Raw genomic sequence first — 17,495 nt, 5'->3', positions numbered from 1 at the left:
CTTCCACGACAGCATAGCATAGGAGGATGACTCCATTCCCTAATGGGGGACAGGAAGCACAAGAGGTTAAAAGGCCCCTCCTACCTTCCATTCGCCAGTGTCTTTCCTGTCCCCCATGGGGCATGGAGAGGTTTTCGTATGCTGCGTGGCTGGCGACTGCAGTGTACCTGATTTTTCCTGCCGGGCAGTGGTGGTCGTGGGCTGTGCCTTCCTCCTTATTCTACTGCTCCCGTCTCCCTGTGATTCGGATGTTCCTGGCCCACCTGCGCCTCTGTTGGGGTAAAGCGGGCCAGTGATCCCCAGCGGTGGCCTCGATGAGCTCACTGCCTTTTCCTCTCCTGCTGCGGTGTTCGGCGTCCTGGAAGTGACGTCATCGCTGCGCGCGCGTCACTTCCGGTCCTGCGTTCCACTTGCTGGAACGCATACACTTCCTGGATTTTCTGCCTCCTACGGCCTCCGGACCTCCAACGTCGCAGAGAGCACGCCGTTCCACGTGGAGGCCTGCTCTAGGACTCTGGGAGGAGGAGGGGAACCTGCTTCAGCTGCGCTGGGGGCTGGGTTTTTTTTCTATATAAACCAGCCTGAAGACACCTCCAGGTAAGACTAATCCCTGTCAGAATGGAGGGTGCTTCCTGCCCTGCATCTGCAGAGCCCAGCGCTGCCCCTGCTCCAGTAAGTCTGTTGCGGGGTGGGTCCGAGCCCAGGGATAGTAAGGCCCTCCTGTTTTCTTACTCCACTCTCCCTCTTTTTCAGGGAGACAAGTCTGCCCAGAAAATCCCGGCTAAAAAGACGTCATAATGCGCAATCTGAAGCTTCCCTCTCTATGGGAGAAGAAGCTGTCAGGAGTGCACGGATAAAGTTTTCAGAGCCGAACAGCCTTCCCTCCTTGATGAAATCCGTGCCCTAGTCAAGCATGAAGTACAATCCTCTTTAGCCGCCTCCACCTCCGCTGCAGGGTCCATCTCCTTCTAAAAAAAGGAAAATACAATTTGAGGACTCGGGCTCTGAGTCTGATCACTCTTATTCATCCTCTTCAGAGAGATGGGGTGAATCTTTGACTTCTAAATTTGCGGAAGCGAGAAAATATTTTTTCTCTTCTGATTATATTGATGAGCTAGTAGAGGCTGTATGTAACACAATGGGGTTACAAGAGGAATCTGTTCCTCAATCTATACAGGACGAAATGTTTGGAGGATTGAAATCGGAGAGACAGATGGGGTTCCCGGTGCATAAAAATATCCTAGATTTAATATCTCAGGAGTGGGAGCTCCTGGAGAAACGCCTATCCACCCCCTCTGAAATGAAACACAGGTTTCCCTTAGAAGCGGGTTCTCCTTCATGGGATATACCTAAAGTAGACATACAGGTGGTGAGAGTAGCAAATAAAACCTCTCTCCCCCTTGAGGACTCCTCACAGTTGAGGGATCCTTTAGGTAGAAAAATGGAAAGTTTATTGAAGAAGTCATGGGAAACATCTACCTCGGGGTTAAAATCCAATATTGCTGCCACCTGTGTTGCCAGAGCCCTCTCTCAATGGATGGATGAGCTGGAGAAACATATTCCTCAGGGTACCTCGAGAGGGGAACTATTGGACTCTCTTCACATGCTCCAAAAGGCCTCAGCTTTTTTAGCGGACGCCTCTATGGAGTCTATTAGAATTGCGGCCAGATCCTTAGTCCAATCTAATTCTGCCCGTAGAGCCCTCTGGCTCAAGATGTGGAGCGGCGACATTACTTCAAAAATTAAGCTGTGCTCAATTCCTTTTAAGGGCGATTTTATCTTTTTGGTCCCGCTCTAGATGAAATTCTGGAAAAGGCCACAGGTAGAAAAAAGGCCCTTCCAGAACAAAAGCCGGTCAGAAAACATTTTTTTCATGCCTCCCAATCTAATACCCCTCAAACAAGAGGTAAAGGGAAAACCGGGAGATGGAGCTATGCTAAGGGCAAAGGAAAAAATATCCTCATTCCTCAGCAGCAGGACAGATTACTCCGTCCTGGTGGGGGGGGGAGGCTCGCAAATTTCATCCACCATTGGCGGGCCGTTACCAATTGCCAGTGGGTTCTCAGTTATTCAAGAGGGCCTTCTCATAGAATTCATATCTTCCCCCCTCGGAATCTGAGAATTACCTCCTCGACATCCCAGGGAGCACATACAATGATGATGACAGGCCTTGGGGATCTCTTAAAATCAAATGCAATCTCCCCAGTACCCCCCCCCCCCCCTGAGGAATGGGGTTCAGGCCATTACTCTCGTCTCGTCCTGCTAAAGAAACTATCAGGGGAGGCGCGAGTCATAATAAATCTAAAAGATCTCAATCGTCATATTCTATACCGCAGATTGAAAATGGAATCAGTGAAATCTGCTATTCCCCTGATAGGTCAAAAAAATTTGATGGCAATCATCGACCTAAAGGATGCGTACTTTCACTTGCCGATTCATCCCCGTCACAAGAAATATCTCAGATTTGCAATACAGTACAACCAACATGTAAGTCACTTCCAATTCAACGTGCTCCCATTCGGCATTTCTTCAGCGCCAAGAGTATTCTCCAGGATAATCGCAGAGGCGGTGTCACATATCCGGAGACAGGGAGTCTGTATTGTTCCTTACCTGGACGATCTGCTACCTATAGCCCCCTCGACTCAGACTCTCGGCAATCATGTTTCAAAAACTCTCGACATTCTCAGAACCTTGGGGTGGCTCCCAAATCTGAGGAAGTCCCAGCTACAACCTCCCGAATCAAGGAGGTTTCTGGGGGTTCTGTTAAACTCAGTGAAACAAATCGTTTCTCCCGGAAGATCATTGCCAGGCTATAATAGAAAAGGTTATAGATCTCCGAGAAGACAGATCTCCGACTCTACGGAAAAGCATGTCGGTCCTAGGCTCCATGACGGCCTGTATTCAGTCGGTGTCCTGGGCTCAGGCCCATTCCAGAGTCCTTCAAGCCCACATTCTCGCAAACTGGGACTGAAATCTCTAAACAAAAGAGTACAAACTCTGAGGCGCGTGTAGGCATCCCTAGCGTGGTGGTTGAACCCCAGGAATATCCGCAGGGGTGTGAGCTGGTCACAATCCCCCCTTGTAATAATTACAACCGACGCCAGCAAACGTGGCTGGAGGGCCGTAATATTGCATACTCCTTTGCAGGGACACTGGAATCAGGCAACGAGCGCCAGATCCTCCAACTCCAGGGAGTTGAAAGCAGTGGAGGAGGCTCTCCTAGCTGCAGACGGCCTAATATCGGGAAGTCATGTCAAAGTTTATTCGGACAGCACGACTACTGTTGCTCACCTCAGGCACCAGGGGAGTTCAAGGTTCAACAGCCTAAGAAGCATCTGAAACCGAATATTCTGTTGGGCCGAAAAGCACCTTCTCTCCATCACAGCCGTCCACTTGAAGGGGTCTTCCAACCTGCAGGCGGATTTACTTAGTCGCCCTGACATTCAACCAGGAGAATGGAGCCTGAACAAAAGAGTCTTCAGGATGTTGGTAGACAGATGGGGTCTGCCAGAAGTCGATTTTTTCGCCTCAAACCAAAATACACAAGTCCAAACCTTTTTTTTTCCCTGAATCCCAGGGACCGTGCCAAAGGAGTGGATGCTCTTGTCCAGCCATGGAATTTCCAATTAGCCGACGCCTTCCCGCCAATCCCAATATTGGCGAAAACCCTTCGGAAGATCCGAGAAGAACAGGTGCCGACCATCCTAGTGGCTCCAGTATGGCCGAAAAGCAGCTGGTTCAATCTGAACTACGATCCGAACTACAGATAGACGGATCAGTCCATCTGCCAGCAGAAGCGATCTTCTCCTTCAGGGGCCCTTCCAACATCAGATTCTCCAAAAGTTGAACCTAGCGGCCTGGTTACTGAGGCCCAGGTCCTAAGTGCTAGAGGGCTGTCGGATGCTGTAATTTCTACTTTGCAAAGGTCCAGGAAGCCTGTTACTAATGCAATCTACAGTAAAGTGTGGAAAACATTCTCCTCTTTGTCTACCTAATAATCCAGATCCACTCCATCCAAATATATTGCAAATATTGGACTTCCTTCAGTGTAGGTTAGAGTTAGGCCTTAGACCCAGCACACTAAAGGTTCAGGTTTCCGCTCTCAGCGCTGTTTTTGACCAGGACCTGGCCAACCACCGTTGGATCAGAAGATTTATGGTATCCGCTCTAAAATCGCAGCCCAGAAAACAACCCATGGTACCCTCATGGGACTTAAATCTAGTCCTCAGGGGGCTCACACAAGCACCATTTGAGTCCTTGACTTCCTGTTCTTCTCAATTCCTGTCATACAAGGCTGCCTTTCTGGTAGCGATTACCACAGCAAGATATGTGGGGGAGCTGCAAGCCTTATCGGTTAGAGAACACTATTTGTTAATTACAGATGACTCTATAATTCTCCGTCTTGATCCATCTTTTCTGCCGAAAGTGGTGTCTGATTTTCACCGGTCTCAGAACATTATTCTTCCTTCCTTCTGCCAGAATCCGGCAAACCCAAAAGAAGAAGAGTTCCATACTCTTGATGTTAAACGAACTATTCTACACTACCTTGAACAAACTAACTCTTTCAGAGTTGATCAAAACTTGTTTGTCCATCTGTCAGGTCAGAATAAGGGGAGGAAGGTGGCAAAAAGTACTATATCTAGTTGGATCAAGAGGGCCATACATGAAACCTATCTGGCCCAGAACTTGACACCTCCAATCGGGGTCAAGGCCCACTCTACAAGATCTACTTCAGTTTCATGGGCAGAATGAGCAGGCGCTTCCATCGAGCAGATCTGCAGGGCCGCAACATGGTCTTCACCTCATACCTTTACCAAACACTACAGATTGGACTTATTGACCAATAGGGATCTAGTCTTTGGCTGGAAAGTTCTCCAGGCCATTATCCCTCCTAGTGCAGAATTGATTGGTACTCCTCCTATGCTGTCGTGGAAGGTGACTAGAGAAAATAGAATTAGACTTACCGGTAATTCGGTTTCTAGGAACCTTCCACAACAGCACTAATTCCCTCCCTTTCCTTGGATAAATCCTGGGTTCATTAAGGTAGCTAGTGCTATGGTAGTCACTGGTGAATGGGAGGTAGGAGGGGCTTTTAACCTCTCATGCTTCCTGTCCCCCATTAGGGCATGGAGACATCCTCCTATGCTATGCTGTCGTGTAAGGTTCCTAGAAACTGAATTACCGGTAAGTCTAATTTTATTTTTGTTAAGTATATAACTCCACATGTGTTAATTCATAGTTTTGATTCCCTCAGTGTGACTGTATAATTTTCATAGTCATGAAAATACAGAAAAAAAGTGAGGTGTCCAGACTTTTGGTCTGTACTGTATGTGTGTGTGTGTGTGTATGTGTATATAATATATATATACATACACACACACACACACACACACACACACACACACACACACACACACACACATATATACTAGATGGTGGCCCGATTCTAACGCATCGGGTATTCTAGAATATGCATGTCCACGTAGTATATTGCACGGCCACGTAGTATATTGCACAGCCCACGTAGTATATTGCCGAGTGACGTAGTATATTGCCCAGCCACTTAGTATATTGCCCAGCCACGTTGTATACAGCACAGCCAACGTAATATATTGCCCAGCCACGTAGTATACAGCACAGCCACGTAGTATATTGCACAGCCCACGTAGTATATTGCACAGCCTTGTAGTATATTGCCCAGCCACGTACGTAGCATATTGCCCAGCTACGTAGTTTATTGCCCAGGAACGGAGTATACAGCACAAAGCCACAGAGGTAAAATAAAAAATAAACATATACTCACCCTCCGAAGGCCCGTTGAAGTCCTGGGCTTGTGCGTGGTGCGTGATTCCAGTCCCAGGGTGTGATGACGTCGCGGTCACATGACCGTGACGTCATGGCAGGTCCTTCTCGCGCAGGACCTGTGATGACGTCGCGGTCACATGACCGTGACGACCGCAAGCGGCAGCTTCCGGTCCCAGGATGGTCTGCCAGAAGGACCTTCCATGACGTCACGGTCATGTGACCGCGACATGATCACAGGCCCTGCGAGAAGGACCTTCCATGATGTCACGGTCATGTGACAGCGACGTCATGGAAGGTCCTTCTCGCAGGGCCTGTGATCACGCCGCGGTCACATGACCGTGACGTCATGGAAGGTCCTTCTGGCAGACCATCCTTGGGCCTGGATCGTTCTGCTTACATGGACCAGCCGGAGCATCGCGAGGAGGGGGAAAGGCGGCGGAAGGTGAGTATATAATGATTTTTTATTTTTTTTTAAATTATTTTTAACATTAGATGTTTTTACTATTGACTCTGCATAGGCTGCGTCAATAGTGAAAACTTGGTCACACAGGGTTAATAGCGGCGGTAACGGAATGCGTTACCCGCGGCATAACGCGGTCCGTTACCGCCGGCATTAACCCTGTGTGAGCGCTGACCAGAGGGGTGTATGCGGGCGCCGGGCAGTGAGTGCGGGAAGTAAGGAGCGGCCATTTTCTTCCGGACTGTGCACGTCGCTGATTGGTCGCGGCAGCCATGACAGGCAGCTGGCGAGACCAATCAGCGAACGAATAACCGCGACAGACAGAAGGACAGACGGAAGTGACCCTTAGACAATTACAATGCCTACAAGTAGTATTCAACCCCCTGCAGATTTAGCAGGTTTAATAAGATGCAAATAAGTTAGAGCCTTCAAACTTCAAACAAGAGCAGGATTTATTAACAGATGCATAAATCTTACAAACCAAAAAGTTTTGTTGCTCAGTTAAATTTTTATAAATTTTAAACATAAAAGTGTGGGTCAATTATTCTTCAACCCCTAGGTTTAATATTTTGTGGAATAACCTTTGTTTGCAATTACAGCTAATAATCGTCTTTTATAAGACCTGATCAGGCCGGCACAGGTCTCTGGAGTTATCTTGGCCCACTCCTCCATGCAGATCTTCTCCAAGTTATCTAGGTTCTTTGGGTGTCTCATGTGGACTTTAATCTTGAGCTCCTTCCACAAGTTTTCAATTGGGTTAAGGTCAGGAGACTGACTAGGCCACTGCAACACCTTGATTTTTTGCCTCTTGAACCAGGCCTTGGTTTTCTTGGCTGTGTGCTTTGGGTCGTTGTCTTGTTGGAAGATGAAATGACGACCCATCTTAAGATCCTTGATGGAGGAGCGGAGGTTCTTGGCCAAAATCTCCAGGTAGGCCGTGCTATCCATCTTCCCATGGATGCGGACCAGATGGCCAGGCCCCTTGGCTGAGAAACAGCCCCACAGCATGATGCTGCCACCACCATGCTTGACTGTAGGGATGGTATTCTTGGGGTCGTATGCAGTGCCATCCAGTCTCCAAACGTCACGTGTGTGGTTGGCACCAAAGATCTCGATCTTGGTATCATCAGACCAGAGAACCTTGAACCAGTCAGTCTCAGAGTCCTCCAAGTGATCATGAGCAAACTGTAGACGAGCCTTGACATGACGCTTTGAAAGTAAAGGTACCTTACGGGCTCGTCTGGAACGGAGACCATTGCGGTGGAGTACGTTACTTATGGTATTGACTGAAACCAATGTCCCCACTGCCATGAGATCTTCCCGGAGCTCCTTCCTTGTTGTCCTTGGGTTAGCCTTGACGCTTCGGACAAGCCTGGCCTCGGCACGGGAGGAAACTTTCAAAAGCTGTCCAGGCCGTGGAAGGCTAACATTAGTTCCATAAGCCTCCCACTTCCGGATGATGCTCCCAACAGTGGAGACGGGTAGGCCCAACTCCTTGGAAAGGGTTTTGTACCCCTTGCCAGCCTTGTGACCCTCCACGATCTTGTCTCTGATGGCCTTGGAATGCTCCTTTGTCTTTCCCATGTTGACCATGTATGAGTGCTGTTCACAAGTTTGGGGAGGGTCTTAAATAGTCAGAAAAGGCTGGAAAAAGAGATAATTAATCCAAACATGTGAAGCTCATTGTTCTTTGTGCCTGAACTACTTCTTAATACTTTAGGGGAACCAAACAGAATTCTGGTGGGTTGAGGGGTTGAATAATAAATGACCCTCTGAAAAAAACTTTTCACAATTTAAAAAAAAAAATAAAGAAATAACATTCTTTTTTGCTGCAGTGCATTTCACACTTCCAGACTGATCTACAGTCCAAATGTCACAATGCCAAGTTAATTCCAAATGTGTAAACCTGCTAAATCTGCAGGGGGTTGAATACTACTTGTAGGCATTGTTTGTATGTATATATATATATACATACAAGAAAGATCTCATGGCAGTGGGGACATTGGTTTCAGTCAATACCATAAGTAACGTACTCCACCGCAATGGTCTCCATTCCAGACGAGCCCATAAGGTACCTTTACTTTCAAAGCGTCATGTCAAGGCTCGTCTACAGTTTGCTCATGATCACTTGGAGGACTCTGAGACTGACTGGTTCAAGGTTCTCTGGTCTGATGAGACCAAGATCGAGATCTTTGGTGCCAACCACACACGTGACGTTTGGAGACTGGATGGCACTGCATACGACCCCAAGAATACCATCCCTACAGTCAAGCATGGTGGTGGCAGCATCATGCTGTGGGGCTGTTTCTCAGCCAAGGGGCCTGGCCATCTGGTCCGCATCCATGGGAAGATGGATAGCACAGCCTAATTGGAGATTTTGGCCAAGAACCTCCGCTCCTCCATCAAGGATCTTAACCCCTTCCCGACCTTTGACGCATACGCTGCGTCATGAAAGTCTGTGCCTTCCCGACCTATGACGCAGCGTATGCGTCATGGAGGGATCGCGTCCCTGCAGATCGGGTGAAGGGGTTAACTCCCATTTTACCCGATCTGCAGAGACAGGGGGAGTGGTGCTTCAGCCCAGGGGGGGTGGCTTCACCCCCCCGTGGCTACGATCGCTCTGATTGGCTGTTGAAAGTGAAACTGCCAATCAGAGCGATTTGTAATATTTCACCTAAAAAACAGGTGAAATATTACAATCCAGCCATGGCCGATGCTGCAATATCATCGGCCATGGCTGGAAAACCTGAAGTGACCACCCCCCACCCCACCGATCGCCCCCCCAGTGCTCCGGTGCGTGGTCCGGTCCCCTCCGTCCTGTGCTCCGCTGCCCCGTGCTCCTGCCCGCTCCCCCGTCCTGCTGTCCGCTCCCCCCGTCCTCCGATCACCCCCCCTGTGCTCAGATCCACCCCCCCACCACCCCTTCATACTTACCGATCCTCCCGGTGTCCGGCCGTCTCCTCGCTGGGCGCCGCCATCTTCCAAAATGGCGGGCGCATGCTCAGTACGCCCGCCGGCCGGCAGATTCCTTACAGGTACATTTTGATCGCTGTGGTAGGTTCTACCACAGCGATCAAAATAAAAAAAATAATAAATAAACCCCCCCCTTTATCACCCCCATAGATAGGGACAATAATAAAATAAAGAAAATATATATATTTTTTTTTTCCACTAGGGTTAGGGTTAGAACTAGGGTTAGGGTTAGAACTAGGGTTAGGGTTACGGGTAGGGTTAGGGTTATGGCATGTGCGGATTTGGCAGCGGATCCGCAGCGGATCGGCCGCGGATCCGCAGCGGATCGGCCGCGGATCCGCAGCGGATCGGCCGCGGATCCGCAGCGGATCGGCCGCGGATCCGCAGCGGATCGACCGCGGATCCGCAGCGGATCGGCCGCGGATCCGCAGCGGATCGGCCGCGGATCCGCAGCGGATTGGCCGCTGCGAATTCGTAGCAGTTTTCCATCAGGTTTACAGTACCGTGTACACCTATGGAAAACCAAATCCGCTGTGCCCATAATGCGGAAAATTCCGTGCAGAAACGCTGCGTTGTATTTTCCACAGCATGTCAATTCTTTGTGCGGATTCCGCAGCGTTTTACACCTGTTCCTCAATAGGAATCCGCAGGTGAAATCCGCACAAAAAAACACTGGAAATCTGCTGTAAATCCGCAGGTAAAACGCAGTGCCTTTTACTTGCAGATTTTTCAAAAGTCGTGCGGAAAAATCTCACACGAATCCGCTACGTGGGCACATACCCTTAGGGTTAGGGTTGGAATTAGGGCTAGGGTTGGAATTAGAGTTACGGGTGTGTTGGGGTTAGGGTTGTGGTTAGGGGTGTGTTGGGGTTAGGGTTGGGATTAGGGTTATGGCTACAGTTGGGATTAGGGTTAGGGGTGTGTTGGGGTTAGTGTTGAAGTTAGAAATGAGGGGTTTCCACTGTTTAGGCACATCAGGGGTCTCCAAACGCAACATGGCGCCACCATTGATTCCAGCCAATCTTGCATTCAAAAAGTCAAATGGTGCTCCCTCCCTTCCAAGCCCCGACGTGTGCCCAAACAGTGGTTTACCCCCACATTTGGGGTACCAGCGTACTCAGGACAAACTGGGCAACAACTGTTGGGGTCCAATTTCTCCTGTTACCCTTGCAAAAATAAAAAATTACTTGCTAAGACATAATTTTTGAGGAAAGAAGAATGATTTTTTATTTTCACGGCTCTGCGTTGTAAACTTCTGTGAAGCACTTGGGGGTTGAACGTGCTCACCACACATCTAGATAAGTTCCTTGGGGGGTCTAGTTTCCAAAATGGGGTCACTTGTGGGGTGTTTCTACTGTTTAGGCACATCAGGGGCTCTGCAAATGCAACGTGACGCCCGCAGACCATTCCATCAAAGTCTGCATTTCAAATGTCACTACTTCCCTTCCGAGCCCTGACGTGCGCCCAAACAGTGGTTTACCCCCACATATGGGGTATCACTGTACTCACAACAAACTGGGCAACAAACATTGGGGCCCAATTTCTCCTGTTACCCTTGTGAAAATAAAAAATTGCTTGCTAAAACATCTTTTTTGAGGAAAGAAAAATGATTTTTTATTTTCACGGCTCTGCGTTGTAAACTTCTGTGAAGCACTTGGGGGTTGAACGTGCTCACCACACATCTAGATAAGTTCCTTGGGGGGTCTAGTTTCCAAAATGGGGTCACTTGTGGGGGGTTTCTACTGTTTAGGCACATCAGGGGCTCTGCAAATGCAACGTGACGCCCGCAGACCATTCCATCAAAGTCTGCATTTCAAATGTCACTACTTCCCTTCCGAGCCCTGACGTGCGCCCAAACAGTGGTTTACCCCCACATATGGGGTATCACTGTACTCACAACAAACTGGGCAACAACTTTTGGGGTCCAATTTCTCCTGTTACTCTTGCAAAAATAAAAAATTCTGGGCTAAAAAAATATTTTTGAGGAAAGGAAACACGTTTATTATTTTCACGGCTCTGCGTTATAAACTTCTGTGAAGCACTTGGGGGTTCAAAGTGCTCACCACACATCTAGATAAGTTCCCTTGGGGGTCTAGTTTCCAAAATGGAGTCACTTGTGGGGAGTTCCTACTGTTTAGGCACATCAGGGGCTCTGCAAACGCAACCTGACGCCCGCAGAGCATTCCATCAAAGTCTGCATTTCAAAACGTCACTACTTCCCTTCCGAACCCCGACGTGTGCCAAAACAATGGTTTACCCCCACATATGGGGTATCAGCGTACTCACAACAAACTGGGCAACAAATATTGGGGTCCAAATTCTCCTGTTACCCTTGTGAAAATAAAAAATTGCTTGCTAAAACATCTTTTTTGAGGAAAGAAAAATGATTTTTTATTTTCACGGCTCTGCGTTGTAAACTTCTGTGAAGCACTTGGGGATTGAAAGTGCTCACCACACATCTAGATTAGTTCCTTGGGGGGTCTAGTTTTCAAAATGGGGTCACTTGTGGGGGGTTTCTACTGTTTAGGCATATCAGGGGCTCTGCAAACGTAACATGATGCCCGCAGACCATTCCATCAAAGTCTGCATTCCAAAACGTCACTACTTCCCTTCCGAGCCCCGGCATGTGCCCAAACAGTGGTTTACCCCCACATATGGGGTATCAGCGTACTCAGGAGAAACTGGACAACAACTTTTGGGGTCCAATTTCTCCTGTTACCCTTGGGAAAATAAAAAATTGTGGGCTAAAAAATCATTTTTGAGAAAAGAAAAATTATTTTTTATTTTCATGGCTCTGCGTTATAAACTTCTGTGAAGCACTTGGGGGTTCAAAGTGCTCACCACACATCTAGATTAGTTCCTTTGGAGGTCTAGTTTCCAAAATGGGGTCACTTGTGCTGGAGCTCCAATGTTTAGGCACACAGGGGCTCTCCAAACGCGACATGGTGTCCGCTAATGATTGGAGCTAATTTTCCATTCAAAAAGCCAAATGGCGTGCCTTCCCTTCCGAGCCCTGCCGTGCGCCCAAACAGTGGTTTACCCCCACATATGGGGTATCATCGTACTCAGGACAAACTGTACAACAACATTTGGGGTCCAATTTCTCCTATTATCCTTGGGAAAATAAAAAATTCTGGGCTAAAAATAATTTTTGAGGAAAGAAAAATTATTTTTTTTTTTTCACGGCTCTGCGTTATAAACTTCTGTGAAGCACCTGGGGGTTGTAAGTGCTCACTATGCATCTAGATAAGTTCCTTGGGGGGTCTAGTTTCCAAAATGGGGTCACTTGTAGGGGAGCTCCAATGTTTAGGCACACAGGGGCTCTCCAAACGCGACATGGTGTCCGCTAACGATGGAGATAATTTTTCATTCAAAAAGTCAAATGGCGCTCCTTCCCTTCCGAGCCTTACCATGTGCCCAAACAGTGGTTTACCCCCACATGTGAGGTATTGGTGTACTCAGGAGAAATTGCCCAACAAAATTTAGGATCCATTTTATCCTGTTGCCCATGTGAAAATGAAAAAATTGAGGCTAAAATAATTTTTTTGTGAAAAAAAAGTACTTTTTCATTTTTACGGATCAATTTGTGAAGCACCTGGGGGTTTAAAGTGCTCACTATGCTTCTAGATAAGTTCCTTGGGGGGTCTAGTTTCCAAAATGGGGTCACTTGTGGGGGAGCTCCAATGTTTAGGCACACGGGGGCTCTCCAAACGTGACATGGTGTCCGCTAAAGATTGGAGCCAATTTTTCATTCAAAAAGTCAAATGGCGCTCCTTCCTTTCCGAGCCCTGCCGTGCGCCCAAACAGTGGTTTACCCCCACATATGAGGTATCAGCGTACTCAGGACAAATTGGACAACAACGTCCGTGGTCCAGTTTCTCCTTTTACCGCTGGGAAAATAAAAAAATTGTTGCTAAAAGATCATTTTTGTGACTAAAAAGTTAAATGTTCATTTTTTACTTCCATGTTGCTTCTGCTGCTGTGAAACACCTGAAGGGTTAATAAACTTCTTGAATGTGGTTTTGAGCACCTTGAGGGGTGCAGTTTTTAGAATGGTGTCACTTTTGGGTATTTTCAGCCATATAGAACCCTCAAAATGACTTCAAATGTGAGGTGGTCCCTAAAAAAAATGGTTTTGTAAATTTTGTTGTAAAAATGAGAAATCACTGGTCAAATTTTAACCCTTATAACTTCCTAGCAAAAAAAAAAATTGTTTCCAAAATTGTGCTGATGTAAAGTAGACATGTGGGAAACGTTATTTATTAACTATTTTGTGTCACATAACTCTCTGGTTTAACAGAATAAAAATTCAAAATGTGAAAATTGCGAAATTTTCAAATTTTTTGCCAAATTTCCATTTTTTTCACAAATAAACTCAAAAATTATCGACCTAAATTTACCACTAACATGAAGCCCAATATGTCATGAAAAAACAGTCTCAGAATCGCTAGGATCCGTTGAAGCGTTCCGGAGTTATTACCTCATAAAGGGACACTGGTCAGAATTGCAAAAAACGGCAAGGTCATTAAGGCCAAAATAGGCTGGGTCATGAAGGGGTTAAGATGGGTCGTCATTTCATCTTCCAACAAGACAACGACCCAAAGCACACAGCCAAGAAAACCAAGGCCTGGTTCAAGAGGCAAAAAATCAAGGTGTTGCAGTGGCCTAGTCAGTCTCCTGACCTTAACCCAATTGAAAACTTGTGGAAGGAGCTCAAGATTAAAGTCCACATGAGACACCCAAAGAACCTAGATAACTTGGAGAAGACTCTAACTTATTTGCATCTTATTAAACCTGCTAAATCTGCAGGGGGTTGAATACTACTTGTAGGCACTGTGTGTGTATATATATATATATATATATATATATATATATATATATATATATATATATATATATATATATATATATATATATATATAATATTTTTTTTATTACATCGAAGCTTCCATTGAAGAATACGCACCTCGATGTATGCCTCCAGTGGAAGCCAAAAGCAAAAATAAAGCACTGTTTTCAAGCTCCCCTGCTTTGTCTCCTATAGGCACAATATGGGAGACAGAACAGCCTCCCAGATTTCCATCTTCCTATTGTCCCTTGTCATCTGCAGCCATTGAATGTAACAAGGCATAAAAGACCTGTTGCTTGCTCACAGCTATTGTGACCTATAGGTAAAGGTTTTGGCTGCATGCTAAAAGAAGGTTTTTTTAGTGCATGTTCACACTAGTCCAGGTAACAAAGTGACAGTGTGAATTTGGACAGCGGCTCCTTTACCTGTTATCACTGTTTCTGCACCCCCAGCCATAATCCTCACTGCAGTGCGATTCTCACTTCTCTTGTTTCTTGCTTTCTACTCTCTATAAGAAATAATTAAATAAAGGAATGAATCCATTTTTATTTGCAGCACACAAATGAAGAAAGTTGTCCTCACAGTCTTTAAACACAATCACGGTGCTTACCAGTTCTTCAGAGATGCTTTACAGTAAGTCTGATAACTGTATTTCCATTGCTCACCTCCCACCATCTGACGTGCGTTTTGGATTTTATTTATTTATTTATTTATTCTTTTTAATTCCTACGTTTATAGGTTCGAAATAGACGAGACCTCTCCCAGTGTATCGGGCTGCTGTGGTGATGACTGCACATACGAGATTCTGAGCCGCAGAACAAAGTTTGGAGATGCCCCCCATTCACATTCAGCACAGTGTGCTGGCTGCTGCCATTGAACGAAGGGGGTGGATTGACACCTGAGGACTGTGGAGGATCCTAATGGACAAAATGATTGTCTTTTATCTAATTTTTTTTTGTTTGTTTGTTTTTTTGTTTCTGGTTTTGTTTTGTTTTTTGTTTTGTTTTTTTTTTGTATTTTTTATGTTGTTTTTTTTAAACCTGGTGATGTTTAATGCAGCACTATTGTGGACATGCGTGTAACTCATGTCTCTATTAGTCCTTTTAACGGTAAATAAATTCCTGTTTGACTTCAAAATGCCTTGATTGATTTTCATTTTATGTGACGGCATTTGTTTTTTAAAATTCTTTATAAGGGTGGTCTCGCATTGTTTTGTTTTTTTTTTGTTGTTTTTTTGTTTTGTTTTTTTTAATTTTGTTTTCGCCAACTTTTTAGAGCAAAAGCAACAAGGAATTCCAAAGACTGCAAGTTTTAGTGGGAGGGTTTCTGGTTGCAGAACTCCAGGCCACGATTCACCATTACATTTCTGCCAGTTTTTCTCTTTTTTTTTTTTTTTTTTGCATGAATATCTCTCAATTGGTGAATTTGTTGCAAATCAGAAAGTCATTAAACGATTTGTGCCTTTTTTTTCCAGGTTTAATTTTTGGGGTTTTATTTCTTATTTATTTATTATATTTTAGACAGATTCGTGAAATGCCACATGTCTACTCCAGTCCTTTTGACAAGGTCTTGATGCTCCTATAGGAAGATCAATCTTGTGCAAGCCTAGATAGGTCCACCATGGTCTTATCCGCTGTTATTTAGATACTATCAACCCATCAGGTTGCTGGTCTTCTTCTTATTCCTTCTATTCTTCAGACCATGATGTCCTTCTCCGGTGATTGCTCTCTTCGTTTGATGTGTCAAAAATAGGAAAGTCGTGACTTGATGATCCTTACTTTGAGTGACAGTACTAAAAAGTTGCAAAAGTTGTTATAGGCAGGAAAAAAACTATTTGGGACTCTATACAAAATTCTTTAATTAAATGCAGTGTTTTGATGATTTTGGTGCAAAGAAAAAAAAAACGTCAGTGAAAACCACAATTCAAAATAGAAAAATTATATTTATACGAAAAAAAAAGCAAATGATGAATCTGGGACTTTAGTGTGAACACATCCTAAGCTGTTGTCGTTTTTTTTTTTTTGTCTTGAGAGCTGATGATACTTGGTAACTATTTGGCATGGGTATCATTTATTTTTTCGTTCTGGAATAATGATAATATGATAGTGTTATGCTGACGTATTTTGTGTGATATTTGTTTTTCCCTGTTTTATAGTGCGAGCGTATTCTGCATCACTTTACAGTTTGGAGGGTACATGTACAAACCCTATCAGACAATAGAGTATCGCATAATTCAATAATTAAAGAAGAGGAGCGGATACTATAGAGCATCAGAATTCAGACCTAAAAGTTAGAACAAACACTGATCATTGTGGCTGTAACCAATAGCTGTGATTCTATGGAGATAGAATACATTACACATTAGATAATTATAAGCGATCTTTGTATATGTCATACACTATACACACCACTGAAGACCCCTACAATCTATACTGCCCCTGAGCATGTGTCATGTTAGGACATAATGCCTCCTCCATTCAGCAGAGTCGTCTTATAAGATATATCTGTACCCCGGATGTTGACCAGGACTTTGACTCTTCAGGTCCAGGACATTATCATTACTGCAGGCAAGGAGTCCTTCTCTACCGATATCCCTGTAATAAACCCACCAATCCTGTCCTATCTCGCTATGAATTTACCATCTTTGCATTTGACTGAAGGCTGAGCATTTTTTTTTTTTTGCATCTGTACCCTATTACAGTGTGAAGGATGTTGAGAACAAAAAAAAAAATATTCTGCTCTCTTCATATATATTTTTGCAAACTGCCGAATTTGAGGTGCAGTGGATTCGTGGTTTTGTACATACTGTTAAAACATGCATTTTTGTACAATTTTTAAGGGGGTGTATGAATAGATCAAATCTGGATCTCCTGTGGCACTAAAGTTAGAGGGCCTGGATGCATTTCTTTATAATTATAATATTATAAATTATGGGCACTAGATTCTGGGATGGGACATTGATCCATGGACGAGGAGTCGGGAAGGAGGAATATTTCCGCTAATATGTGGCAATTGGTCTGTGCGCTCAGAGTTTAGTTTTTGGATAAAAAAAACTTCAAATCCTGCTCCAAAATTATTTGAGTTTTCTGCTCCAAGAATTCAACAACAACAAAAAAAACTCTGCGTGCACTTAGCCTTAGGGCTCATTTCCACATGCGAGGCACACGTCCGTGTCTCGCATGTGAAAACCAAGCTGTGGAGCCAGCACTCCAGAGCGGAGCGTGCGGCTGCATTGGAACACATGGAGCTGCACAGCTCCGCTCCAAGGTGCCGGCGCCAGAGCTTGGTTTCCACATGCGAGATACGGACGTGTGCCTCGCATGTGGAAATGAGCCCTTAGGGTGTTTTTTTTGCATTCTTTTGGATCAACACGTTGAGGTATAGGTTGAACTTGACAGATTTATGTCT

General features: G+C 45.4%; 1 protein-coding gene across 3 annotated transcripts in view; it reads left to right on the top strand.

The window, feature by feature from the left end:
• The window catches only part of NAA40 (N-alpha-acetyltransferase 40, NatD catalytic subunit), a 70,079-nt gene extending 54,855 nt beyond the window's left edge, over nt 1-15,224 (top strand). For all 3 annotated transcript variants that reach the window (XM_077287670.1, XM_077287669.1, XM_077287667.1), the window contains exons 7-8: nt 14,643-14,720; nt 14,826-15,224. In XM_077287670.1, the coding sequence (XP_077143785.1) occupies nt 14,643-14,720; nt 14,826-14,964 (217 nt within the window). In that variant the 3' untranslated portion in view covers nt 14,965-15,224. The remainder of the gene's footprint in view (nt 1-14,642; nt 14,721-14,825) is intronic.
• Nucleotides 15,225-17,495: the final 2,271 nt, after the last annotated feature.

This window comes from Ranitomeya variabilis, chromosome 2 (assembly GCF_051348905.1).
Source record: "Ranitomeya variabilis isolate aRanVar5 chromosome 2, aRanVar5.hap1, whole genome shotgun sequence".
Taxonomy (NCBI): domain Eukaryota; kingdom Metazoa; phylum Chordata; class Amphibia; order Anura; family Dendrobatidae; genus Ranitomeya; species Ranitomeya variabilis.
This window is presented reverse-complemented; position numbering and strand designations above follow the sequence as displayed.